The following is a 26,338-nucleotide window of genomic DNA, read 5'->3' as shown; positions in this document are numbered from 1 at the left end:
GTAGATTAATGCCAAATATGATACTAGTGAGCATTACCAATCCAAATGCACTGTCACTTGGCAGAAGATTTTGAGAATGCTGGGTGATTATGGAGGTGACATAGACATATATGCTTAATGCTATCCATCTCCTCTTCATTCAAATGCATTTTTAATCTGACGTATACAAAGAGTGTTCTACCTCACTTTGACGAACAACCAAAATTTATTTTTATCTATTATATCAGACGAAATTAATGAAGAATAAATTCAGGACGAAAGCAGGTCATGATTTACCTACCACCCACCCAATCTTCTCTAACTTGAGAGAACGGCTGAATGATTACCACTAGTGTCAGCCTAAGCAGAGTGTTAATATCAATAACAAGATAAGCCTCATTTGTTATGGAATATCCATATCATCTATATCTCATATTTCATTGTTATGCATAACAAGTTATCCATAATATCAAACAACCATGGAGCAAATCTTCGTTTTCCTTCAATATGTACTTTCAAGATCTCCAATCAAAAAAGTTGATTCAAATCTATTATCATATCAGTTTAAACACCCTGATAACTATAAGATCTAGTGTCTCTCATGAACAGAAAGATTAATATTCTAGGAGTATTGTTGTCGCAAGTGGGGTACCTACCTACCTACCTACCTACCTACCTGCCCCATGGTGACCAGGGTTAAGGAAGAAAGAAAAGGCCCACAAGGACCCTTACACCAACTTGTATGTTGAGGACTACTGTTTCAAGATCTTTGAAATCACAAAAGCCATTTCTTCATATCCCCTCCATTCTGTCGACATAATATTTGACACTACAAAAGCAATTCTATGATTTGCTTTTGTCAGCCAGAACACCAAATAACTTTGCAGTAGAAATATCATATAGGAAGGCTCAAGGGTAGAGAGTATCAACTCAGCTGGATAGCATCATGGTACTGCAGAGTGATGTGTCGATCCCTCGTCACACCAGGAGCTCCTCAAGTACAGCAGTGAACAATCACCACCATGACCTTGATAAGAAAGGCATCATGAAAAGAAAAGACTAGGGAGGATAATCTGAGATTCCACATCCAGTGAGATACCCCTCGTCATATGTCACCATCAAAGATCTGGTTTCGGTCCTCCCTGAAAGCTATCATATCGGTTCTACTGGGATCCCACCACCTCTGTACATCCCAAATTTTAGACCTTACAACCTGCTGACAAAAACAACCACTCCATCCCTGGGTGTCTTCATGTACCAAACAGGCCCTGATCCACCTGCTTCGTGCAGGAAACTTTTAAAAGTGAAGACAGATCATCCAGCAACCAATCACAGGATTAATTTTCCTAATTCATACCTCAGCCCTTCAACTTGATACTCTTAGGTAGGAAATTTAAGCCTATAGATACAAAGATGAAATTGATGTTCCAGTTGTGCCATCAGTGTTTCCCTAGCAGCAACATAACATAATACTAGTGTAGATAAAACTTGCAGGAACCTTAAAAGCAACATACTTGTCAAAAACCAATAACTACCAACGGATACAGATCTAATATTAGCACTTCCATATCTTAATCCATGAATAGCAAACTAAACATAGACATATATATAAGTGGTTCACTTGTTAAGCCAAATAATATTGGATGAAGCTTGTAAGAACCTTAAACATGTCAAAAACCAAAAACTACCGAGGGATACAAATCTAATATTAGTACTTCCACATCCTAATCGATGAATAGCAAACTGGACATGGACATATATACAAGTGGTTCACTTGTTAAGCCAAATAATATATACACACACACACAAATAGAAGAAGACAAGAAGGATTGATTTGCTTTCTCCAAGAAAGTTATATGATAAAGTTCTAAAGAAGTATGGTATATAACTAGTTCTGCTCGTATAGGATGGACCAATGACAAATATTGTTTATGTATTTGATTGTATTAATTGATTAGAGTAGAGCATAAATTGCACTGTATACTAGAGCTATCAACACAATAAAACCATGAGTTTTATAAGATGCATCTTTAGTAAGACAAAAAAGAGCGTTTAAGGCATAATTCAAAAAAAAAAAAAATAGAAAAGGACTCAAAAGCTTTAGACATTTTAAATCTCTTACTAAGAGAGAGGAGAAGAGAGAGAGAGAGAGAGATCTCAAAACAATATTTGCTTGTAAATAAAAGCAGGTTGCTTATGGTGAAAAGTTTCAGGTGCACCTTAAATTAAGAGAACAAATTTATAACACATTCAGGTGAGTCCGTGCTCTTTCGGTGGAAGTTAGTGTTATAGAGATCAAACTGCTTAGATGGATAAAAAGTTGTTAAACGAAATCAACTAATAAATGTTTTCAATAGTTAAAAATTAGGGACAGTACCAACCGAGGAATTAAGGATAGCACCACCTACCCAATCAATGACAAAACAAGAAATACTAGTTTAAGGTGATTTTGAGGTCTGAAACAGCTACAAATACAAAACATTTGAAAAACAAGACAACAACCATAAAAAAGCCTGCTAGCAGTGTTACAAGAAAGGGAAGACCAAAGAACCTAAAATATAAAAATAAAAAATGGTGATCCTGAATTTATTTCTTTAATTTTAACTGGATTAGTTTGGTTTCTTATATCAACCAGCTACACTGAGTTTTGTGTTTTGATATTTTTTTGCTGAAAATCAAGTACACCAATCCTTGAATAATTAATAGGCATTACAGTTGTTGTAATGGCTACCTAACATTTCAGATAGTCTTTTTAAATTTTTATATTTGAAAATGATAACTAGTATACTACAGTGACCTATTATTACTAGACAGTGGACATTACATAATGACAATGATCACTACAAGTATCAGCGTCAAACAAAATGCAAGTTTATGAACAAGATTTAGACAGATCTGAAATTAATTCTTTTGTTAGTTGCAAAGATCACTTGGTCAATAACAGCCATAATTCATTATTACAATCAGTTATAGCAAACAATTAAGTGGTGTATATTGTAATTCAGTCAAACATTAACTGAGGATAGCAGCTAAAATACATTATAACAAGTTTGAACGGTATCCTCAAGTCCCTATCAACATGTTATTGCTGAAACTTAAAATTGATATAGAATGTTAATTATGTAGCATCAGACTGGATAAGATGACACCACTTTTATACTTTACTATTAGCCATGATACTAGAACACCCTGCTAGCTGCACAATTCTTCACATCTCAGTTTAACTTGGTTTGGCTTGAATTTGGCCTCTCCAGCAAGCTAATTGATCGCATCTCCCTGACCTGATACTGATGGCGTATTCCACTGAGATTGGTCATGGTCATACCAGCTTGATCCAATTCAGTTTAAGTAAGAAAAGGGGGAAGGGGAGAGGACTAGGTGATCCCCAACTAAGAGATTTACCTAGCACAATATTTTGAGCATGGTGCCACAAGTATTCAAACTTTGAATCATTTCAAGTCAAACAGAGCAAGTAGACTGATTTTGAACACTCTGGAACCATTGAGATTGATCTTTTAAGAATGGTACTCAGATCTACCAATAACAAGAATGGTACTGATTTTGAACACTCTGGTGCAGAGTTCAAGTAAAAGAATAACAAGAAACAGAACATTATAGTAACTAAAAAGTGGCTTCTTGCAGAGGAAATAGCAACTAGCAAAAAAATTGGTTATACGCAAACTATAGAGGAAGTAGACAGAATAGAGAAGAGGATAAAGATAAGGTAGAAGCAAGAAACAGAGGCCTGGAGAAAAAAGAGGAGAAAGACAAAAGAATAGTGAAAATAAGAGACTACCAAACTGATAAAGTATACAAAAAAAAATTGATACCACAAATTTAAAATCCTGCTGCACCATTTTCTTATCAGTCAATATTCAAGGACCTACACGAACCTTAATACAACTTCTTCATAACAAACATATGGTTTATCTTCAATCCAATCATCTGCAACTATATATAAACATCCTATTCTCCTATATATTATCATTACAAAAGCATAACTTGATTAAAAAAGCCTAAATTGGTTAAAGAAAGTGACGATCAAGATGTAAAATAGAAGATGATTACACAAGCTAACATTGCAAAAGCCCTAGTTTTACTCTAGCATGATTAACTTGTTAGTATACTGAAATCTGAACTACAAAAGGGGACAAAGAAATTAGCCAAAGACTCAAAGCCGACACAAAAGTAAAACAAGAGGAACCCAACTAGGACTTGCCTTGGAATTAGATTTTAGACTCATGTTAAGTAAAACTAACTGGGCCTTTATGAACTCTGCTTAACTCAACTACTATATCATGCAAATTACTGGATTTTTTTTGGAACTAGAATATAAACAGATCCAAAGGTCATAGATTAATCTCCATCTCATCAAGTTGATGAAGAGTAATTGTTGTTCAAAGTTCAAACCATCATGTTCCTCTTTTCTATAACACACTCATGGTCATTTTAAAACTAATGTTGTCATTCACGACATAAAACTCTAAAAGTGAATCCTAATAGCTACGAATAAATAATAAATTGATCAGGAAAATCAGATAGCCTTCTCATAATCATTGAGATATGCAAGTCTATAGAACTTCTCATTAAGTTATAAAATCATATTTATCTTTGTGACCATCTACATAAAACACCATTTTTTCATGTAGCCTTGTTCTATGCATTTTGAGAAATATGCTTTATCATGCACGTGACAATCTCTAAAACAAAATTCCTTTTCTACTCCATATTTTTCTTGTTCTGTACTTCACTGATCTTCACTTGAATAAGGAGACTGTCCTTCAACACTAACTGATATAGAAAGTTTATCAAAGTGGAAGAGTTTGTTTTTCTTTTTGTTTCATTACTTGATCTTTTAAGTTTATCAATTCCTTGCGTATTCACTACACTCACTGGGTTAGAATTTTGTACATCAATATTGATCCACGGATTACACCATGAATGCTCAAATCCTTGGTTTCATAATCGCATAAGCTGAAATTTTATTAAATAACAGAAGCTTGCTTCCTAGGCTATAAAATCCATAAGCATGTCGAATTATATAGCATAAACAGATCATTCCCCCTTGGTGCGGCCAGAATAGCCAAGATTCACACAAAGGACAGGATTGTTGTCCTTCATTCTTTTGGCACCATTTTTGTCTGTTTTCCAATATAAAAGCCTAAAAACTGAGAAAGCAACGAACAAGAAACACAATTTTAGCCCCAGTTTAGCGCCAATGTGAAGGATAACAGTAACTGACACATGTGCTAGTGCATAATTTCATAAACATTCAATCACTAATAGGGAACCTACACAGTGACAAACTACTAACTTATACTCTGGGCGAACCTACACAGCACAATGACAAACTAGCATAAAACAGCTAATATCAATGCAATAGGGAAGTTGTGAACTAACTTGAATATTAAATATTCTATTCTCTTCAACTAGCTATATGAAAATCTAAATGTTTCCCTTGTTTGATGGATATTTAGGACACACAGGGACTCGTACACAGGAATGCAAGAACCATATTGAGATTTTACCAACAATCAATGATCTGACGAATCTAGAAAACCAAAAAAATCTAAGGCAATTATCAATTACAGGTATAAACCATCTTTAAAAATTAAAAAAAACTTCTTCCAGAGGGCAAATGAAGCAGAAAATAAATCAACTGGATAAACAATGGTAAGTAGAGACATAGCAAACCATTGATGGAAAGCTCCAAAATGATTACATTATCTTGTATCAATTGTCAAAGGCAATGAGTCCAACTGCAACCAAAAGCACAGTGACAAAATTATTTGCACAAAGCTTCCAAACATACCTCGTACCTAAAGAAAATTCCTTATCATTGGTTACTTGTACTCAAAGCTTGGAATTGGTGTACTGGGCGTATCGAAACTCTCCAACGCCTCAGTCTTGCTGCCACCACCCTGCAAATCATCACCTTGCTTCTTCCCACCTCCAAAGAAACCTCCAAACCAGGAGGAAGAAGATGACGAGGAGGTGGCACCGACAGACTCATTTGGTTGATACCCCACCTGTGAAAACCCCCCAGTCGTGGCTGACGAGGTTCCGGCCGCCGCAGTCATCGCTGCAATGTTGGGCGGCAGCCCGGCCGGGATGGGATCTTCCATCGGTGGGAGGTTCTGGGGGGCACTGAGGACGCGGTTAAGCATGATGCCGGCACCCTCTATAAGAGCGAGAAGGATGCCGCCAAAGAGAGCGGAACGGGCGGCGGGGCCAGCGCCCTGGCGCATCTGGAGGAAGCCGCCAGTGGCGGCGCCGGCGACGATGGAGTTCCAGGGGTCCTCCTTCTGGCGGAGGTAGACCATGGAGCAATCGAAGGCAGAGAAGAGACCGCCCCAGACGGCGAAGCTGCCGCCGACACGGGGAGCGTTCATGCGGACGGCCTGCACTCCGCCCGCCAGACGCTCCCCGTTGGGAGAGTTGTAGAGGCCCTTGATGAAGTGGAAGGCGGATCCACCCACGGCGCCCATGCCGAAGGCCCCGCCAACGTCGTCCAGGATGCGATCCGGGCACGGCTCCCGCGAGGTCTCCGGCGTCCCCATCGCTGCTCGCCGCTGCTATTCCTCTCCGATCGATCGCCAAGAAGACGAATGCGAACGCGAGCGAGCGAGCGAGCGACCGACCGAGAGAGAGAAGGAAGCCCTAACCCTAATACAAGACGAAGCGAGACAACGGAGTTGGGGGGCGGCGGTGTTGGCGAGTCGAAGAATCCAAGTTTTGCTGGTCGCGATCGCGGTTCGACAACGGATCCAACGGTGCGTGATGCATTAGTGGTTCGGATGTATTATAAGCCCATTTCAAGCTCTCCAAATGGGAAGAAATTGAACTAATATTATTTTACATATTTACCCTTACGGAACTTGAAAACCTCACATTTGTCCTCAAAATCTTAGTAAACAGATACATACATCAACTTCTCCTGTTAATATCCATACAAAACTTAGTTTAATCTTTATTATCCATGATCACCAGTAGCTAATTTATACATTGAAATTAAAATTATGAACATCTTAAATTTCCTTTACCACCATTTAAATGTATATACTGAATATATATATATATATATATATATATATATATATATATAGAGAGAGAGAGAGAGAGAGAGAGAGAGAGAGAGAGAGAGAGAGGGGGGGGTAAATGTAAAATAAATAACCAATTAGCAGCAGTATAGCAGAGAATTTCCTTAAAGAATTCTCTTATTTTTGTTTTTTTTTCTCACAGAGCATCCTTCATTTCTGTTTTTTTGGCATATTTTTCTCTTTTCTGTTAAGTGTTCAAAAACACTTTTGCGAAGATACTTTGTATTTCATTAATAAAAACTCACAAAACTTATAGCCATCAGTATAAACCAAACTGAATCTTTTCAACATCATTCATATAGATTTAAATCTCCATAAACAGCAAAACAGTAAAATCTTGGGCATCCTTTCTGACATCGGAAAGGATATTATAAAAACTCAAAGATTACAGACATCCATATAAACCAAACTGAATCTTTGCAACATCAGCTATATAGATTAAAATCTCCATAAACAGCAAGACAGTAAAATTTTGGGCATCCTTTCCGATATCAGAAAGGATACTACTTTCATCTGTGTGCATAGAATAACATCCAAAGAAGGCTCCACAGAATGCAAGTGCCTATGCACCACCAGTCTAAGAATGATGGTATTACCTAAATACTTATGATTCAGGTTTACCTGAATTCTTAGAAACACTTGGAAGTCGGTCCATATACCTTGTTGTGACATTAAGAATCGGTTCGTCTTGGACTTCAAAAGCATCCAGCCCTTTCTTAGAGCTTGAAGATCCTGGAAGGAAGCCTAGGCAACGCAACACCAGATGGTCGGTCATCTATGGATTCTTTTGATCACAAAAATGCTAGACAAAGCACTGATATTATCTCTCTTGCTAAGAATCACACGTTGTCCATGAGTGGCAGACCGGTTCCATTTGGTTGACTTTGAAGAAAGCCCATCAAGAAGAAACAAGTTCTGTCGAAGCAACTCTTTTTTCTGATAAAATTCTCGCATTCATCCTTGTGGATGGCTTCTTGCTCTTCTTGCTGAGTTCTGCTTTTCTGGGGACGGAATGTTGTGTGATGCGTATTGGGATCCCACCAAGATCAAAATCCTCCTTCAGAGACTTGGTCAAAAATCTAATATCTGTGTCTGCGAGGTGTGTTTTCCCACTCAAAAATGCAACAAATGTTGGTGGGCGAGCCTTGACCTGAGTGAAGTACTTGATCTTAGGTTGGGTTGCTTGATCTTTCCAGGAGTGCCGACTCATCACCTATACATGTAAATAACACATCTTAGACCAGAAACACAAAAATAAAACTAGAAATTAACATCTTTCCTTCTTAATTTCCAGTAAATAATTTTTTAATGTGCATGATCGGAAAATAAATGTGCTTGGGGATTAACATGGAGACTTGCAGAACAAATTTCAAGGTGATTACTGAATACAGTTACAGTTATAATAGTGAAATACCAACCAAGAGTATTTCAAAAACCAGACGATGGAGATCTTAGTTCTACAACTATATCATACAGGAGGTAACACTGTTTACCTTACGCAACCAGCGATTAAGGCGTGCTGTGGGTAATCTTAAACACCACTTTTGATATGTGTCCACTACCTGACGCATGATAGCCACCCTTCCCCTTCCCTCCAGTGCTGAAACAAATACCACTGGTATTCCCGTAACCTGTGACATAACAAAGAAGAATTACGGGTTACATAGGTTGCCTAAGCATTCTTTTTCTTTACGGTGTTTCTTAACATAACAGAAATAGGTATACAAACAAAAAAGCCGAAGGCATTAGGAACCAGGTTAAGGTAAAAAGTTGAGATACATATGGTTTAAGATAAATAAAGCTAGAAGTAAGCTAGCTGCACTGTTCCAACTGCAAGAATCAGAACTGAGGCAAATAAACTGCCATCTCTTATAGTCACCTCCATACATAATTGAAACATATGATAGGCAAACCTGTGGTAGGACTGTCTGGATTTCTTGTGGAACAGCCTTTATGACTTTCTCACGCAATATTGAGTTGTGTTTCCCCCTAAGCAAGTCCATCTTGTTAACAATCACAACCAGAGCACGGCCTTCTTCTACTGCTTGGCGAGCAATAACAACTTCAGAATGTTTCATGCTGGTCTTAGCTTTTGCAATCTGCATATTAACAGATAAAAAAGTAAAAAACAAGTTACCAGATAAACTATTTACAGAAATTACCAGATGAGTTTAGATTATGAACCTGAAGCAAATATATTAGGTATCTAAAAAAGTCATGGACTACTTTAATTTTTCTTTTTTTGAGACCACACATTTTCAAACCTACAGGAATTGCAATTGGGTTTCTTGGTCACAAATTCTCAACTTACCTACTACATATGACTCCAGCATCTGCTAACAAGTCTTATTTTGGCATATTTTCTTTACCTCTTTTCCATATATATGACTACAGCTGAGCAGAGTTGGTCCAAAATGAATGTTCCTTGGTATTGCCATTACAGACATTATCTAATTCAGAGAGATGGCAGCTTTTATCTTCCAATGAAGAACTAAAATTTCAAAATATCAGCATGACTACAGACATTTTTCCACCCAGATAAATGAAACACTAGCTTATCCGCACAACGAAAAAATTAAACTTCAGGTTTTTTCTTCAATAATAATTTTTTTTATATTGCATTATCAGGATATTACAGAAAATAACTTTCAACTGATACAGATAACGATCTAGAAGTTACAGGTAGAAGACTCACTCACTGTACAACTCCAGCACATTAGTAAATTATAGATCTCTAGGCATCTGAAGTTGTAAACCTTAAATGTGGCATACCTCCTCTGCATCTAGTACTACAGCTATTACATGAGCCCTCATAAGATTTTTTCTTGTTTGCATAACACTCAAGGAGGCAGGTCCCTTTTCTTTCCCTGATCTCTGTAACCAACCAGCAGTGTCAACCTGAAAAACAAACCATAATGGTTATGTAGCCTATAAAGCATGTGCCACATACATGGATTAATCCCGAATGATGATATGAATCAATAATGATGAATGGTAATAAGACGCACATGGCCATAATAATATAAATGCAATATTGCAGTTCCAAAACAAGCAGGGGGTGTACAATACCTTACGAATATACCTATAACTGTCTTTCTTATCTGTGGTTAAGAATCAAAATGGAGAAACACCATCATCAACAATGATGCCATATTCACAATAATTTGTGGATGACAATATGGATTCTTTCATGCCATTCAGCTCTAGTTAATGTCATTTCATTGGATAATCCATGTGATAGGATGTCCCATTTTATTGTTTGTTCTATTTAGCCAGTGTTTCATGTCTTCTTCTACCTCCTCCGACACATAATCTATATGCATCCACCTCATATTGCGGGTGCATTTAAAGGTCCTTTTTGGACACTCTCAAACGACCTTAAATGACTTTTCACTTGTTTTATCTTTGATTTGCACTATATCAAAGTCTTCAAACATAGAATTATTTGCATTTTCCATCTTTTATAGTGGCATAGGCATTTGTCTCAAAACATAGACATTTCTCAACTCAGTTATGCAACTACTCGATTTATTGTTTTCTAACATGCAACCCTTAAAGCACAGATGACATTGTGCATGCCCTATAAAACTTTCCATAATCAATGAAATGGCATTCATAGGATATTGTATTATCAAAGCAAAGTTAGGCAACAATTATGTTGATAACCACTTATTATAATTAGAATCAAATATCCAATTTTGGATTTTCAACTAAACAAACAAATCACAAAATGACTTGTCGCGAGAAATGGTCAAAAAGCGAACTACAACAGGAAATAAACTGTTAGAACGAAGATGCTGCAGAAGTAAATAGGAAACCTGTTAATTTACCAAAAATACAGTTCTCTCTTCAAATCTGAAATGAGCTCTGATTGAATCCCTTGTCAAACCAGCCTCTGGTCCAACCAAAACTCTCTCTTCTTGTAACAATGCATTTAGCAGGGTAGACTTTCCAACATTGGGCCGTCCAACAATTGCAAGTTGCAAAGGTGACTTGCAGTCCCCGTTCTCCTCTGCGTCTGATGAAATAACATCTCGGGCATGATTATCTGAAGCCACAACTTATTAGTGGAGCTGACAATTGTGGAAACCCAAGCCATCAAAAAGAGGATTTGAATCAAAGCATTAATCACATCCAAATAGTAAACTAAAACCAAAATTACTGCAGGTTTTGCCTAAACAATACAACCAATAATTCTTATACAAAACAAGCCTGGATTAACAAAAGGTAAACACAACACGCCCATCATAAGAGCCCTGAAAAGTCAAACTAAATAGACGAATGTTAACTGCATCAAAAAGGAGACAAATATATAGAATCTGGGTTTACTCCAAACAACATGAATCTCAGTGAAAGGTATGAGTTCAAATTTATGCACCTGAAGTGGCACCTTAGTATATAAATTCAAATAGAAAATTGCATCTTTTCTTCATGAATTATTGACGACATAAATTATTAAAAATACAGAAACATAATTAAACAATGGGAACATAAAGGACCATAAATAAGGGAAATGTTAGCTGATGCATATGAATCACCTAGCTTCACACCTTCTCAATTTATCTTCGACAAGAGAATTCAACATATATCACTAATTTTTTCTCAATTTAAACTGTTGCTGCTGAAAATTTTGGATGTTAGAGCTCATAACACCAGCCAAGCATTTATTTTTACAAGGTTTTTAGCTGATGCACAACTCAAGAAAAGAAGACTTTAAAGAAAGTAGGGAAAAAAACTATAACTATATAATTGTGCACAAACTGTTGTCAATCCTCATTAAGTAGTTGGCAAATGCCAAACCATGGCAACTTTAGAAAAGAGATGGATTTGAATAAATTCCTAAACTGCTAGCCTACAAGCACAAATGCTTGTTAGTCACATTTTAAGCTCATGCTACCACAAAGCAACAGTTACTCCTTTTTAAAGTTTGCCTTAACTGAAATTTTCTAAGAGAGTATAGCATAAAACAGTAACTTATGAGGCTATGACTTGCCAAATTTATAGATCCATCTGCAAAATGTCTGATATATCTCATGCAGTCTTGTCATGCACAGATTCACTTGATAATGACCATCAATTAGGTAAACAAAATAGAGTATAGATGAACTTCAAAGTCTCAACTTTATTTGCTTGTTATTATCCATTAATTGAAAAAGCAACATAGAGCATAGACAACCTTTAAAGGTCTCAATTATGTAAAACACGTTAGCTGTATCTGATTCCAAGGTGCTGGTGAAAGACATGCAAAAAAGTTGCCTTTTTTGTCCTATTGCAACTTCATATGATTATCCTACTGCTAATCTGGAATCTGCTAGGTGATATGTGAAAGAATTGTCAAGCTGCACTAATAAACAACAAATTTTCTCCATTTCCCACAAAACACAATCCATGGAGGATCTTTGAAAGATTTCAAACAAGTTATATTTGTCACCGATAGTTTTTCATCCAAAGCTATGACTACTAAATATTAGCAATTCAAATTTTGCAACCAACCTAAATATAATGGCATGATAACGTTTAAACATCTAAATTATCATAGTTCAACATAATATTATCACATATTAGCACAATTAGCTAGAGATGAATAAATTCATATTACTAAAGGAATGTGAATAAAGTACAGATGATGTGTCCTTGTTTTTTGTATTCTTTTATGACTACTGGCAGATCCGAGGAATAATCATGTAAAGCTTAAGCTTGCAAACTAACAAAGAACACTAATGGGCAATTTGAGCATTTGTACATGCACCAAGGAAACAAAATATATTTGTTGACACCAAAAGCTAAATCAGAATCAACACACCGCTGGGAAGTTGAAGCATATAATCCTCCAACAATGGACAGAGAGTTTCATATAGCTCAGCCATCCCGAAACCTGTCTCCGCAGATATGGCAATTGGATCACCGAAGCCTAAAGTGTATGCTTGACCGGCCTCTGCAGTAAGCAATCCTTGTTCATCAAGTGACTCGGATTTATTCATGGCCACAATGGTATGAATACCATGCCCATGCTTCCGCAACCACTTTCCTACTTCCATATCAAGCGGCTGCAATCCATCCCTGAAAAGCAACAGTTCCACTAAGTAAATTCGTCCGCTAAGAGCTACTGGAGATAGACAGAACTGAGGAATCAAAACAAATTCAAGACACTAACCTCACATCTATCAAAAAGATTGCGAATTTTGTCCTCGCGAGTACGTTCCCAGTCATCTCAGTCGTCCTATGAAGAATACTACCTGAAGTCGCTGCCGTCTCCAACCCAGCCGAATCCAACACACGGAATCTCAAATCCCCCAACTTGGCTATGCCCTCTCTTATGTCTCGGGTGACATGATCATCGGGAGTGTTGTAAACAAGGGCCTCCCTCCTCCGAATCAAGCTACAAGAGCGACGAAGCAGAGCAAAACCAATTCAAAAAACCCCAGGTCACCATATGAACCCGAATCCATGACAAAGATCCCGCTCACCGGTTGAAGAGGGCGGACTTGCCGACGTTGGGCCGGCCGACGAGGATCACAGTTGGGAGCAGCGTCGGATCGACCTTGGTGAAATCCACCCGCGATTTCTTCTTCGCGCTCTTGCCCTTTTTCTTCGGCGGGTCATCCGGGGGCGCCAAGGGAGCGACTTTGAGGTCATCGTTTGAGCGCGGTATTCCACATAGACCACGGTGCGGGCAGCGAAGACACGGCGCCGGAGGTCGGAGGAATCCGCAGAAGGGGGCAAAGGCAGGTCCTGAATAGTTCTTCGGGGTCAGCGCGATGGGAGAAGCGGGGGGAAAAGGTCGAGGATTCGAGAGGTGGAAACTGAGAGAAAGAATAGATCTGCGGCTTCCTCTCGAGATGGTTCGGACGAAGGCGACCGCCATGCGTAGGAAGAAACGAGGAGGTATCCTTTCCTCCTCCTTAGGGCCGCGATGGGGATGCGTCCGCGTCCGCGTCCGCGTCCATGGGAGGGACACCAGCTCGAGCGGCGACGAGGAGGGTTTAGGAATCACAGAGGACCAGGGAATGGTGACCTCGACTCACGGATCTGAACGCATCAAGCGCCACATCGTAGCCGTTCAAACAACGTGCGGACTCCATGTACTTCCAAAGGAGCTCATCAGACGGCCCATAAGGCTCACAATGTATTCATCAATGTGGACTCTAAAAGAGGACATCACACCGCCCATAACGCCCACTACTACAAAGACCATAGCCCAATTAATCCGAGTAGAGTAAGACTTGAGGTCGCGTCAAAGAATCTCATCCACGCACCGCCCCTGCCCTCCCCTACCCCCGCTGTGCCACGCGACGACGGCACGAGCTCATCGCCGCCTCTCTCGCCGCTGTTGACGGCAGTGATGGCCCCATCCTCCGCCTCGGAGAGACCACGCCGCGGCGACGGACTCCCCTTCTTGTGCTCCGTCGGCCGCTCCATGCAGTCTCTCACCACCAACATCCTCTCCCACCTCCCCTTCTCTCCCTTCAACCCTAGCCGCACCACCCCCACTACCAAATCTCCCATGGCCACTCCACCGGGCGGATCTGCCTCCGTTACCTTGCCCCTTCTCCTTCCCCCTTCATCCCTCTCCTCCTCCGCCGGTTCCTCCTCTCACCCTGGCATGAGCCAGGGCGCGGCGTCGCCGTCGCCGTCGTCGGCTATCAAGAGCTTTGCCTCGGGGGTGAGGATAGAGGGGCTCGTCTCGAGCTCCAAGGCCGGAGGTGGCCCTGCTTTCGTCGGGCAGGTCTTCAGCATGCTTGATCCCTCCGGCAATGGGCTCATGACTGTCACCACCCGATTCGACATCCCTTTCCTCTCAAAGAGGTTGAACCATTCCTTTTTCTATGAATTGGATATGGTAATCAATATCAGACTTGTTCAAATCTCATGGGATATTGATGAGATGAAACAAGACCTATCTAATTTCGTTTTATTAGTATGATTTTGTGTCAGTGTGACTCGTATAACAGGACGTCAGATGACCAGGAACTGCTAATATATTGTCAAGATCCTGATAGTCTAGATTTCATTATGGTCTGTGTTTCCTATTCTTTAACATTAGCAATCTGTGTGATCCCCATTAGGTTTCCAATAATGGGGTGTTCATAGAGCTGTTATACAGCATGGGTTTCAGGATCTGTAGCATAGATTTTTGTATATTGAGGTTATACAAGTTGCCCTCTTGTAGTGTCTCAACACTCAGATTCATCTTTTGAATGACTGATAAAATTTTAGCTTTCGTATAATTAACAAATTATATAATTGTTTCTAAGTTGTTCTCTACAATTTTTTCTGATGTTTGATCAAGTGTAGTAGTGTGAATAGGTTTTCTTTGCTCTTCTTAGTCCAATTGGAAGATCCTGTGATATGATCATGCTGCTTAAGCAACTTGTTAAAGTCACAGTTAGGTAAGGAGATTGTTTATTTCATTTGGCATAGGTTGGTGTGGTAATAGGCTTAGGTATTTTAATTTTTATGTGTGCTGTAAAGATTATCTAGAGTTGCATATCTTTGTGGTTTCATTTTCTGGCATTTAGCATCTTTGTTCCTATCATCCATACTTCCTTGCTGATATCCTGCGATGACATCCGCAGAACAACCGCTTTTGCTGAGTAACATGAAGGAAAAATATCATATCGTATGAATGTGTTTTCTAGTCATCGTATTGAGTCTAAAGACTATACTTTTTCATATAGGACACCAGTGTGGATCAAGAAAATACTTGCAACAGTTTCAAACAACGAACAGAAAGGCCCTGTTTTTCGATTTTTCATGGATTTAGGTGATGCAGGTAAATTTTACAATTTTTGGCAAGTTTCTTTCAGACCCCATTTCCTACAAACACTTTTTTTAGTTTAATTTCAAGGAAGCATTATCTGACCTTGGTCCTTCTTTTCTTCCAGTTTCATATGTTAAACGCCTTAATATTCCAACTGGTATGGTGGGTGCTTGCCGCCTTGATGTAGCATATGAACATTTCAAGGTATGGTTAAGTTGAACTGCAACGTGTTCTTTTTTTTTTTTGAACTTTTCTACTTATAATTTCATCGCAAAAGATCATGTGATATTTGCATGCCATTCGTTGCATGCATTATCGTTATTGCTCTAGTGATAGTTCTGAGTTGGTAAATTGATACTGTTACAAGTGCTATTACATAGCTAAGGACAAGCTAGTCCTTTTAGTTGTAGCAGATATTAAAAAATTAAACTTGTAGTCTAATAAAAAGAAGCATAAATTTGGAAAATGGACTGTATTTTAGTATTTTAGGTTTGATATTTTGAAATTATCTTTTCTAGGTCAATATGGAGCCCTAGATGCTCAGATCAACACCAAAATCAGCCTAAGGCTTATGGTTACAGTTTTTTACATTTTTCACTCCACCTCATAGATTTCTGTCTTTTTCTAGCTAGCCAATGATGGTATGCAGTCTAAACTGGTGTAAATTAAATAATGGGTCACTTTTTTGTTTTTCTTTGGCAGTCAATGTTCTTTTACTAATATCCAAATTTAAATTTATCTGGATTTTTTAAATCAGATTTGAATTTTAACCATCATTTGAATCTGTCTGTCTGAGTACCTGGGAAAAACCTATGAATTCAATCAAATCCAATATGGAATGTCTGAACAATAATCTGCCTTTATTTGGATTTGAATCTGGTTATGATTAGATATTATCTGATCCAATTTTTACCCTTTCTATGCATGTATTTTGTCCAAATTAAGGTTTGTTTGATGTAGTTTCACAGCAACTACTTTTGAGGAGTTGAATTGAAATCCCATCGAGAGGGTTGAGGCCTCCATCTTAACATCTCAAAATCAGACATGGATGCTCCAACTTGAAGATTACATATGTTGAACATGATCTATAACACACAAAATATTTGTAAAGCAAAATTTCTATGATTTAAAAATATTTTGGATGTTTATTGAATTAACAAAAATCGAACAGTCTAAGAAGTATTGATGCATCAAAATATGATGTAGAGTATTTCAACTGAAGATCCAAGCAATTTATCATGTTTTAAATATTGTTGGATGAATGATGAATCCATCATAGAATTCTTAACTTATTTTGGTATTTTATTTTTAGTCAAATTTAGAAAAAGTTCCATTTGATGCATATGTTAAAATATTTTGTTATATGTTTTATGGCCATTAAAATAACAAAAAATGAACAATCTAAAGAAAGTATTGATGCATGGTTGTATGATCTAGGTTATTTAAAATAATGGTACAAACAATTGATCATGATCTAAGTACTGTTAGATCAATGCATATAAAAGTTTAACTTATTTAATCTGATTCCATTGATTAAATTAGATATTTTAGTGTTGTTAAAAGTTAAAACTACCTGTTTTTTATTTCTCTCTATGCATATGCTAGAATATTTTAAAAAACATGAATATTCAGTTTTAGGGTTTTTTAGATGTAAACCATATTCAATGGAGTTTACCTTCCAATTGGAGCCCTGTTGATTGATTTTGAGGTGATAGAATGATGACAATCCATCAACAGATCTTAATCTCAACTCAGTTATGAGATTCTTTAGTCTCATGTTAACTTGTAAGAAGGTATATACATTTTTTTGAGAGGTTCAATCACAAATAACTACTTTTAAGTTTCGAACTAACTTTAATGTAAATTAGCATTTGGTTGTATGTATCAACCACACTGTGCCTATATTTCCAGCTATTTGGGCATATCTTCATTTCTTGGTATATCTGGAGTTATTTTCTGTCTTATACCATCTGAGATGTTATTTTGAAAAACCTTGCTTTTATTTGCATTTAAAATTCTGCTACTCTTTTTTTTGCAGGAAAAGCCCCATATGTTCCAATTTGTTCCAAATAAAAAACAGGTAAACTGAAAATATCTTCTTATATTCTTTACTATTATGATTACACATTTCAATGACATATTTGCTGTTTATACAGGTACAGGCAGCCAATAAGCTTCTTAAGCAAATCCCTATGAAACATGGGAAAAGAAGGGTTGATGGTGTTCCTGTCTTTACGGCCCAGAATTTGAATATTGCTATAGCAACAAGTGATGGATTAAAGTGGTAAGAACTAAGAAGTATATAGAGTTCATCTAATATCACCGTCATGGTATTTTGGAACAATAATGATTGTTTTATCTCAACAGAACCTTCTATTTCTCTTATTTTTGCCGGTCAATTTGTAATTAGATTGTATGCCTGCTTCGGTATAATCTTCATTTTTTCAATTAAAAAAGAGAATGTTGATTTATTTCAAATGCTACCTGGGATCCATGGTGGCCACCATGACAGTGGGTATCTGTAATCACTTTGAACACCTTGAGTCACTATGTTCTGGTCCAAGTGCCTTGTACAACATTTTTTTTCTTCTCAATGTTTCCGTTAATTGGGAAATCATTTTACTTTTTCTTCATGTTGATATCTGTGCTGAGACAAATCTGACATCCAATGATCCTCTGTATACTCGTAATTTTCAGGTATACACCATACTTTTTTGATAAAAGATTGCTGGACAATATTCTCGATACATCAATCGATCAACACTTTCACACCTTGATGCAAAACCGACACATACAACGACGGCGGGATGTTATCGATGATAATTTAACAGCAGATGTGGTTGAGGAATACAGTGACAGCTTGTTTGAGCCTCCAGAGGTTCTTCTGCTCCTACACATCATATCTGATCTTTACTTGGAAATATTCTTTATCCTTCTTTGACTATGCTTGCAATATATAATTGAATATACAGCATACCAACATTAACCTTGCTGTTTCTGGAGTACAGGTTCAAGAAATGATGGATGAAATGGGACAATATGGAATACCACTTAGCGTCATATCAAAGGCTGCAGAGATTCAGCTCCTTGATGTTGTTGACAAAGTACTTCTCGGGAACAAGTGGTTGAGAAGAGCCACTGGTATTCAGCCCAAGTTCCCTTATCTGGTTGACTCATTTGAAGAACGGTATGTAAGTTGCTTTCTAATAGGCTCTATAAGTTCAGCTTGCAAATTAGTTGGTTGCATATTAACTGATGCCGTTCCTCAATTGGTATAGTTGAAATATTTCTCATGTTCTTGGGTAACTAGCATATTGGTTCACATATTTGTCTCTTGAAGGACAAGAAATTGTTCCAAGTTCTAGCGCTCTTTACAGCCTATTCGAATGTAAGAGGTCAGTCATAAATGCTTGCTTCTGAAATGTAAGGGTAAAGCGAGGGGTTGATATTTGGTGATTTTTATTAGAATATATTATATACTCATGATTTATACTGGACTAATATATTGTAAAGAAACAATAACCAACTAAACATTCTTTCATAATTTACTTTTGAATCTAATTCTCATTCCTTGTTGATCTACCATGGATCAAGATTTTGCAAGTGGTATTGCATGGAAGCCTGTTGGTCATCATGGTCTTAGTTACGTTGGCATACAACAGAGTTAAGTGAGGAATCTTGCTGGAGATGCTTTGCTTAGGTATCATGGTGGCAATTGACTTTTTAGGGTTAAAAGGGACATCTAGCTGGAGCTGCAGAGCTAGATTAATTCAATGTCTTGCTTATGTATTATGACAACAATTGATATTTTAGGTTCTGGTTTGTAATTTGCTAGGGTGCTTGGAGAAGATGCACTTTAGGATTGTAAAGTCTTGTATTAGATCTATGAAAAAAACCCTCTCTTGTTGCCTTTCCTGCTGCTACATGTCAAATATAAATCCTGTACCTCTACAATGACTCTGAGATGCTCCATCTGATTCCATCATGTTGTATGCAAGAAAGCCTTGTTTGATTATTGATCTATTATCATTTATTTTGTCCTGGTCATGACACTGTCCCGACTGCATGTTAAGATAGTTTTAGGTTTGGCTTCATTATGGTATGTGGTTATTATCATCTCCTTGGTGCTCTTTTCAGGAGTGCCACTTCAACGCTGAGGTCTTCTTTATTGGCCACCACAGCTCCTAATACAGAAGGCTCTGATAGCGAGCAACCTGATGTGCAATTTGATGCTTCAAGACGCGGTTCAGACGATAACCTACAAGGATGCCAGGCTCAGTCATCACGTCAAACTGGTTTTCAATTTCCATTTTCAAACTTGTTTCAAAATCCCTGGTCAAGACAACAACAAAAACAGCAAAATTTCGACAACCAGATGAAGTCAAATGCCAGGTTTTGCATTGTTCTTGCTTTTGATTCTTAATTTTGTCTTAGTTTGTGCATTTCATTATTAGCTTGACCGTGTGCCTAGGTCTGAAAGTGGTGCTATGAATGAATTGTTGCTGAATCCCCTTCTTCCAAAGATCACGATGGTTGGCATCTCAATGGGCGACAGCCAGATGAACAAAGCAAACTTGAAGAAAACAATGGAAGACTTGACAAAGGAGTTAGAGCAAGCAAGTCACAGGTCCAAACTGATCGAAGACATGGATCCCCTTTTCATAGCAAACGTGGGTGATTACTCTGGCGTCACAAGGCTGAGTTCTTCGTGATGCAGAAACCACGATCAAACTATGGTGATCATTATCCATTTTTGTTTCATGCTTTATGAGTATACTCAGAAAAGGGCTTCATTCAGGAGGCTAAGCAATAGATCTTGCAGAAGTAAGGGCCAGCTGGGATTGATTACTGATCCAACTCAACTCCTTGATATCTGGATGTGTCCTAACAGGTGGGAGCTAACCATGAGCACACATGCGGTGGATATCCATTGTTCTCAGTCAATTTTGGATTGGCACCGATCGTTTCCATTAGTTTACTGTGTTGTTGCCAATTCTCAGTCAATTTTGGATTGGCACCGATCGTTTCCATTGGTTTACTGTGTTGTAGCTTGGCAATATCCGTTGCGATGTACAGTCCCTGGAAGATCACACTGGAGGTTTGATGTTAGAACCGGTGCCTGATGGAATCAACACCAAAATCATCTACAGGATAGTTGAGTAGCCCATACTGAAGTGTGTCCTGTGCCATCCCAGAATCCATTTCTGCAGAACCTCCTTCTATGTTGTAATAATTGGAGCCAAATGTTGGCAACAGTTGTTTGCACTACTCAAATGCTCTTACCTGTAATGCAAAATAATGGAACAACTCTTTTTTTTTTTTTTTTTGTATCATTTGAGATTACACCAGCTGGAATTCTCTTTTGGGTAGAGAACTATTGGCAGGAATTGATGGACAACAAATAATAATTAGATTCGGAGAGGCTCTGGTTCTACATTGCCACTGATTTTGTGAGCACAAAAGGCTCATCAAAGTTATGGAGACACTGTTGGATGCTTTGCTCATAGATAGATACTATTGCTGGTGTGCAGGGTATATCCTTCTTTCTCTGGTCATTGGAATGCCGCATCTCCAACAGAAAGTGGTGTGAACTTTTGATGGACGAACGAGTATTGACCTTCGCATTGGGAGGAAAAGGATCGGTTGTGGTGGTGAATTGATGGAAGAGTGAAGCATTTTGGGTTTTTATTGGATGTTTAATTTCCTTGCCGCAGGTTTTTTATCCTAGTCAGATAAACCGATATCTTCTTTATGATTGGTGAGATGTGGATTACTTTTAAATCTATTGTATATTTACTTCCAAATCTAAATGCGTTCCTTTAAATTGTTTGAATTTACTTTAAATGGGGGAAACTCGAGAATGGAATTGTAAATCATTAATTTTCTCTTCCAATAATCATATGTATATTTATAATAGTACAATAATATTGATGTATAGGGGACAGCGAGGACGCTTGCAATTGGAGCTAACCGTGGGCCCCAATATCTCCTCCAATCACGGCCAGCCGAGTCTGAAATGACAAAAATAATATGGAATTAGCACGCCACCAAAACACGTCCCGTGTCGCTGTGCGTCATCGCATTTATGTTACTCACGACTTCTTCTTCTTGTCACCATCCTGACTCACTGAGTGCCTTTGGATTCTCCTTCCATCCCCTTCTTTTCTCTCGCTCTCTCTCTACCTCTTTCTGCTTTATCCTCACCCCTTTGACTTGTGCTCGACGGTCAAGCGCACGAAAAGTGATGCCGGTTTCTCAAAACCACTCTGGTTTTGTGCAGACCTGCAGGGAGATGTGTCTCCCAACAAAACGCCTACCTTCTCCTTTTGCCACATCTCGACCCTTTATATATATATCTGTGTGTGTATATATATATTATATACGTTCCCATGTTTCCTCGGCACTCTCGGCTCCTCTTCCTCAAGCAAAAGTCAGCGCAGCTAGCCTCTCTCTGCCTCCTTGGTCAACGCCGCCGTCTCGCTTTGCGGTGGGGGTAGGTAGGCGGTTTGCGGAGGTCAGTGGTCGGCGTGGACGCGAATGGCCGATGACGACTGGGACCTGGGCGCTGTGGTGAGGAGCTGCAGGATGGCGGCGGCGCCGAGACAGCCTTTGTCTTCGTCTCCTCTGCACACGGCGCCGGTTGAGGCGGAAGTCGAGGGAGGGAAAGGCGGCTCCTTTTTGGGGTTTCCTGATCTGTTCCGTGGCCGGGATGGTGTCTGGGAGCTGGAGGAGCTCTGCAAGCCCTTCTTCCCCAAAGTCCGGCAGCAGCTGCCGCTGGCTGCTGTCGCTGTGGCGGGGCCGCATCAACCGCCTCCGTCGAGGCAATCTCACCGGCCTGTCTCTCAAATCCCCCGTTCCAAACGAAAGTAAGGAGATATGTCATCATCCTTGTCGATTTTTTGTGGGTCAGATTGAAAGATTGGTCCTTTGGTTGAGCGATTCCAGGAAGAACCAGCAGAAGAAGGTGGTGTGCCACGTCCCGGCCGCTGGGCTCTCCTCCGACGTGTGGGCGTGGCGGAAGTACGGCCAGAAACCCATCAAGGGCTCTCCTTATCCGCGGTAAGCCAAGCTTGTCTACCTCCTTCCGCCCTCTGTGGCCTCATAGAAGCGAGAAAGGAGCTAAATTTGGCTGGGAAACAGGGGATACTACAGGTGTAGCAGCTCGAAGGGGTGCCTTGCCCGTAAGCAGGTGGAGCGCAGCCGGGCGGACCCGGCCATCTTCATCATCACCTACACCGCCGAGCACAACCACCCTGCGCCGACGCACCGCAACTCCCTCGCCGGCAGCACCCGCCACAAGTTACCCTCCCTTGAAGGAGACCACCCGCCCCCGGGCAACCCGTCCTCCAGTCCCCCGTCGTCGTCTACTGCCACCGGACTCTCCCCCACCACCCCGCTCACGAACTCCATGGAGGACGAGCTCCTCCGTCGTCGGCCAATGGAGGGGAAGGACGAGGACGTGGACGTGGACGTGGACGAAGAGGAGGGAATGATATTGGCGGACGACATGGAGGTCATGGGCGAGGACGACTTGCTCTTGGTGGGCGGCGTGGAGGAAGGTGCTAGCCCTGCAGCCAGCGGCGGCGGAGGCGTTCCTCGGCGATGACAGTGAATTGTGAGACTGCCTTTTCTCTCCGTCGCCATGCGCCATGGCTGTCTACAAGTAACAACGCCCCTGCCGCTGCTGATGCCTCCTCTTCTGTTCGTTCTTTTGCCGGCAGAGAGCAGAGAGAAACAAGAGACAGACACAGAGGAGAGATAGAAAGGACTACCTATCACTGTTGAGGAAAAAGATTAACCTCTCTCTCTCTCTCTCTCTCTCGATTGCTAGCGGTTGAAAAGATGGAAAGTCTTCAACTCTATACACAATTTTGCTTCTTTTTAGTGTTTCCTTGTATTATATGAGTTATTTTTCCTGCTATGATGTTTGCAAACCTGCTTCTTTGCATCTTTGTCTGATCATCTCCTCAGTATACAGTCTTGGACTACACGTGTCATCTAATCTCCTCCTCGACATCTTGGACAAGCTTTCATATGGGGAGGAAGGATAAGATTGGAGAAGCAGTCTTACTCTTCTAATATGATGTATTGTTTTCTTTTGATTAGACTTAAGTTACTGTAGTTAATGATCGCAGCATGGGATTGGCGAGTCCTAAATGAAGAGTTGTTCTTCCAATATCTTGGCAACATGAAGCATTATCTTTGTCATTAATAACTCAACAAAAATGCTGGATTCCAAATGTCGACACTGATAAGATTCTTTGAGCAATCGATAGATAAACTAGAAGTATGTGATTCTATATGCCGAGAGACATGGCCGTGGGCTATAGGATAAAAGGTGCGTAGCACACCCAGACAAAGATGAAGTGTCTTTGGATTGAGCATGCCACCAGGGTTTGCTGACATCAAGTCATCAATGGCAATTTGCATATGGGTGTGTTCTTCAATCACAATTTATTTGGCTCTTCATAATTTGATGCATTTGGGTGTACTCACAACCTCTTCTTTCTAGCTTTGTTGTTTCTCCCAATGGTGTCATGTTTAGGTTGTCTTCTTCTGATGCAAGAGACAGAATCATACCTGAAAACTTAGGCTGTTTTAGTTGACTCAATAAATTTAGATGTCTTGCTTCTTCTTCTTCTTCTTCGTCTTCGTCTTCTTCTAAAACTATCTCACTGACCATTAAAACATCATCAAGATGTTGTTAAAGGATCGACAATACAGCATCCACAACTCGAAGCATTTGGATCTTAAATTCATGGCAATCTGTAGTCGAATAAGTGAAAACTAGCTTGCAAAGCTCCTTTCAGTTTTCAAGGTAATCTATCATGATAGAGAGAGCCTCTCACCACCTCATAAGAAGTCATCCAAGCTTGCGTGTGTGTGTAGGTTGTCTTCTTCTATTTAAGGATGATGGGTGTGCATGAAAGCTGCAAGTTCATATCCCCATCAAGTTGAGGTCTTTCACTAACTTCTCCAGACTCTAAATGCGCATCTCTGGTCCTGCAAGCCCATATCAGTCCACATCAAAAGATTAGTCTTGCTAATGCACATGATCAGATTAGTTTTTCCTCTGTTCTCCAGTCACAGCTGCTGTATTGTGCATGTTGTTCTTGATCTTTGCAGAAAAACAAATGCTCTGAATATTATGGTTCATCCTCTCAGAAGAATCCATTGTCCATCTCTGAGACATATCATCAGGGGATAATGAATGTGAGGACAATCTGGCAAGGGATTATGAATATGAAGGGAACACCTTAAGGGGTAATGGATACTTTTTGATATCATCTCCTTGCAGCCAAAGAATGGACTCAATACACCAAGAGAACCATGCTGCTATTTCAATGACAAGTCAAGTTATTGCCTCAAAACAAGTTCAGAAACATTTGAAGCATCAGTTTTCTGGGCAAAAGTAAGTTTTTTTTTCTTATGTCACTTTAAATTTCAGATTTGATCATTAGTTTGACCTAACAAAAATGATTCGATTCATTTTTTTAGTACTATTCTATTCAAAAGAAGAGATTCGTTGAGTATCGAGAATACGAAAAAAAAAAAAATTATACTCGTGTCTCATATCTGACTTTAGTTCGAAAGCGAAAGATGTCGATACACATATTACTTTCTTTTTTTTTTTTGACAAAAAGTAATGCTCAAGATTGATTTGGTAAAACTTTGAAAATAATATAATTGATTTTAAAGGAAAATATACTTTAGAAAATTACTATATTTATATAGTATTATATTTATAATAATCAATTTCATAGAAGAATATACCATTTAGAAAATAAATATAGATAGGGCGATTAATCTATCCAGTAAAGAGTTTGTTCTTGAAACTCTTTTAAACTTGAAGCACAAGTGTAGGTACACAAATTGACATGACATAAAAAGGACTGCAGAGCGGCATCTCCATGCATTGGATTTAGGTTTATGTTGGTGTCAACGAAGGCCCCCCCACGAAGAACACATCCATTTTGACCTGTCCCTCAAGTCAGCAACACGCCATGAGTCCTCCGGGTCACCTCATGCTTGGGATTTGAGGCACAGAGGCGCTGCCCAGGCACCTTGCCTCGCGACTGGGCGCACGACTTGGGTCGCGACCCGTAGGCGTCTCCTGTCATCGCCCCCACCTGCTGCGGACGAGACAGTATGCGTTCATGGCGTTGATGGAGGCGGTGGACGAACGATGACAGTGCGAGTTGTTGAGCCATCAATTCAACTTCTTTGGGGTGGATCGGTTGAATGTGAAGTGACAATGCAGCGAGATTTTGTTCTTCCAAGTTGCTGTTCTCAGGTTCGCGATCATTCTTTGTTTAGATTTTTCCTGTTATTTTATGATGTATAGATGAAATATCATCTTCTCATTTTGTATCCAAGAAATAAGAAATCAAGAAATATTTGTACTAATAAAACAAAAAGATTTTAACCTCTCAAATGGTACAAGGATCTGTCAAAATGAATCGAGAGTAACCAAGAACACTCCCCACCGCTTTCTACT

At 39.4% G+C, this 26,338-nt stretch overlaps 4 protein-coding genes across 5 annotated transcripts; 2 read left to right on the top strand and 2 right to left on the bottom strand.

Annotated features, from left to right (window-relative positions):
• Positions 1-5,618: 5,618 nt before the first annotated feature.
• LOC135650462 (mitochondrial import inner membrane translocase subunit TIM17-2-like) lies at positions 5,619-6,761 on the bottom strand. The gene has a single exon (XM_065169817.1). The coding sequence runs from the start codon at positions 6,537-6,539 to the stop codon at positions 5,823-5,825; it is 717 nt and encodes a 238-aa protein (XP_065025889.1). The 5' UTR covers positions 6,540-6,761; the 3' UTR covers positions 5,619-5,822.
• Positions 6,762-7,344: 583 nt separating this feature from the next.
• On the bottom strand, positions 7,345-14,099 carry LOC135651686 (uncharacterized). The gene is made up of 8 exons (XM_065171991.1): positions 13,547-14,099; positions 13,234-13,458; positions 12,883-13,139; positions 10,910-11,127; positions 9,852-9,977; positions 8,993-9,178; positions 8,573-8,710; positions 7,345-8,292 (listed from the first exon to the last, which is right to left on the bottom strand). The coding sequence occupies exons 1-8, from the start codon at positions 13,942-13,944 to the stop codon at positions 7,978-7,980; spliced, it is 1,863 nt and encodes a 620-aa protein (XP_065028063.1). The 5' UTR covers positions 13,945-14,099; the 3' UTR covers positions 7,345-7,977.
• Positions 14,100-14,272: 173 nt separating this feature from the next.
• On the top strand, positions 14,273-21,160 carry LOC135651687 (uncharacterized). 2 transcript variants are annotated; one of them, XM_065171992.1, is made up of 10 exons: positions 14,278-14,885; positions 15,758-15,852; positions 15,965-16,044; positions 17,879-17,920; positions 17,997-18,124; positions 18,538-18,718; positions 18,849-19,027; positions 19,978-20,232; positions 20,312-20,576; positions 20,890-21,160. In XM_065171992.1, exons 1-9 carry the CDS (start codon positions 14,422-14,424, stop codon positions 20,550-20,552), a joined length of 1,665 nt encoding a protein of 554 aa, XP_065028064.1. In that variant the 5' UTR covers positions 14,278-14,421; the 3' UTR covers positions 20,553-20,576; positions 20,890-21,160. The 2 variants fall into 2 exon arrangements, with proteins under 2 accessions (XP_065028065.1, XP_065028064.1); XM_065171993.1 differs by having other exon boundaries at positions 14,273-14,885; positions 20,312-21,160.
• Positions 21,161-22,232: 1,072 nt separating this feature from the next.
• On the top strand, positions 22,233-23,597 carry LOC135650407 (probable WRKY transcription factor 27). The gene is made up of 3 exons (XM_065169708.1): positions 22,233-22,706; positions 22,786-22,899; positions 22,981-23,597. The coding sequence occupies exons 1-3, from the start codon at positions 22,378-22,380 to the stop codon at positions 23,444-23,446; spliced, it is 909 nt and encodes a 302-aa protein (XP_065025780.1). The 5' UTR covers positions 22,233-22,377; the 3' UTR covers positions 23,447-23,597.
• Positions 23,598-26,338: the final 2,741 nt, after the last annotated feature.

Source organism: Musa acuminata, chromosome BXJ3-10 (assembly GCF_036884655.1).
Source record: "Musa acuminata AAA Group cultivar baxijiao chromosome BXJ3-10, Cavendish_Baxijiao_AAA, whole genome shotgun sequence".
NCBI classification, from domain to species: Eukaryota; Viridiplantae; Streptophyta; class Magnoliopsida; order Zingiberales; family Musaceae; genus Musa; species Musa acuminata.
The sequence above is the reverse complement of the archived record's forward strand: the minus strand, read 5'-3'. Positions and strand labels throughout refer to the sequence as shown.